This window comes from Abrus precatorius, unplaced genomic scaffold, assembly GCF_003935025.1.
Source record: "Abrus precatorius isolate BTA unplaced genomic scaffold, Abrus_2018 Scaffold8, whole genome shotgun sequence".
Lineage (NCBI taxonomy): Eukaryota > Viridiplantae > Streptophyta > Magnoliopsida > Fabales > Fabaceae > Abrus > Abrus precatorius.
The window spans coordinates 8,897,484-8,899,277 of record NW_020874428.1 but is presented as its reverse complement, the minus strand read 5'-3'; the positions used below and the strand labels follow the sequence as shown (position 1 = coordinate 8,899,277).

At 43.0% G+C, this 1,794-nt stretch overlaps 1 protein-coding gene across 1 annotated transcript; it reads left to right on the top strand.

Moving 5' to 3' along the window:
* Nucleotides 1-454: 454 nt before the first annotated feature.
* Nucleotides 455-1,096, top strand: LOC113874181. The gene has a single exon (XM_027512404.1). The coding sequence runs from the start codon at nucleotides 455-457 to the stop codon at nucleotides 1,094-1,096; it is 642 nt and encodes a 213-aa protein (XP_027368205.1).
* Nucleotides 1,097-1,794: the final 698 nt, after the last annotated feature.

The following is a 1,794-nucleotide window of genomic DNA, read 5'->3' as shown; positions in this document are numbered from 1 at the left end:
GGCCAAAACCAAGGGTGGAGGCAAGAGGCAGGATCATCAAATAGGTAATCCCCATTTCAACAGCAGCACCAGTATTCATCACTTCATGAAAGGCAGTTGAAGTTAGAGGACACTTTGGAAAAATTCATGCAAGTTTCCTTGGTAAATCAAAAGAACACTGAAGCCTCAATAAGGAACTTGGAAACATAGGTGGAAACAGCTTTTAGAGCAAAAGGCAGGTCATTTTTCAGCCAACACCCAGATCAATCCGAAAGAGCACTGTAATGCAATTATCACGAAGAGTGGTAAGGTCATGACTAGTGGAATGGAAGCAAATTCAAAGGTGGCGGAAGGAAAGGAAGAAAAAGAGAAAGATAGAGAGAGAAAAAAAGGATTGAATAAAAATGAAGAAAAAATTGATGACAAAGAAAAAGAGTCAGAGGAAGTAGGAGAGAAGAAAAAAGGGGAGAGTCTAATGAAGAGATTACCATATCCCCTAGCTCCTTCTAAAAAGGACAAGGAAAGGCAGTTCATGAGGTTTATGGACATATGCAGTAAACTTCAAATCAACCTACCCTTTATGGAGGCCCTAGAACAAATGTCCCAATATGCCAAATTTATGAAGAACCTCCTCGCCAAAAAAAGGTGGTTTCGAGATGAAGAGACAATTGAATTGGAAGCTAGATGCAATGCCATCATTCAGAAACCTTTACCGGGAAATTCTAAGGATCCTAGAGGCTTCACCATTGCAATCTCAATTGGAGAGATATCTGTTAGTAAAGCCCTATTGGATTTGGGAGCTAGTATGAATTTATTACCCTTGTCATTTCTGAAACAGCTGGGAAAGATTGAAGTTAAGCCGACAAGGATAACCTTACAACTAACAGATAGATCTATTAAGTATCCCTATGGGGTGGCTGAAGATGTGCTTGTAAAAGTAGACAAATTTTTCTTCCTTGTTGATTTTGTGGTGATGGACATAGAGGAAGACACTGAAGTCCCTCTCATTGTGGAACATGGAACATTAAAGATCGGAGCTCAAGATGAAGAGGCTAAATTTGAAGTATTTCCATCCACCCATGGTGAAGGACTGCCCACAGCCGAGGATAACTTGTAGCAACTGTGGGAAATCGGGGCACATTGCCAATGAGTGCTAGACCACCAAAAGGGGAGGCAGTGTAGGTACAGCTTAGAGGCCGGAATCAAGAGGAAGTATGGGGCCAAGTTCGGGGCAGAAGCCGAGCATTCCTGGTCGAGTCTTTGCTATGAGTGGGGTAGAGGCTTCATAGTCAGAGGAGCTGATCTAAGGTAAATGCATTATTAAGGGTCGATTACTTGATGTGCTATTTGATTTGGGTGCTTCGCACTCTTTTATATCTGTGGACTATATGAAGAGTCTGGGCTTGTACGTGATGAAGTTGCCGTGTAATGTTGTGGTGACTACTCCTATGGGTAAGCCGGTTGTGATGTCCTGGGTGTGTTTAGGGTGTACAATGATGGTACACGGTAGGGAATTTAAAGCGAATTTGATCTGTTTGCCTCTTTCTTAACTAGATGTGATTCTGGGAATGGATTGGCTTACTGCCAGTCATGTGCTGCTGGATTGTAGAGGAAGGACCTTGATCTTCGGCGAGAAGATGGCGGAAGTTCCAAGACACATAAGTCAAGGTGCATGGGAGAACACGGTGAACGCCAAGGCTTTTATGGTTATGTTCTCAATGGAAGCCAAAGTGTGGTGGAGTTGGAGTATATCCCGGTGGTGAGAGATTTCTTGGAGTTTTTTCCCGAGGATGTTTTTGAGCTACTGCCTGAGAG

Bases quoted from the DNA above. Each gene is read 5' to 3' on its own strand.
- LOC113874181 (XM_027512404.1), top strand. From the start codon at position 455: ATGAAGAGATTACCATATCCCCTAGCTCCTTCTAAAAAGGACAAGGAA.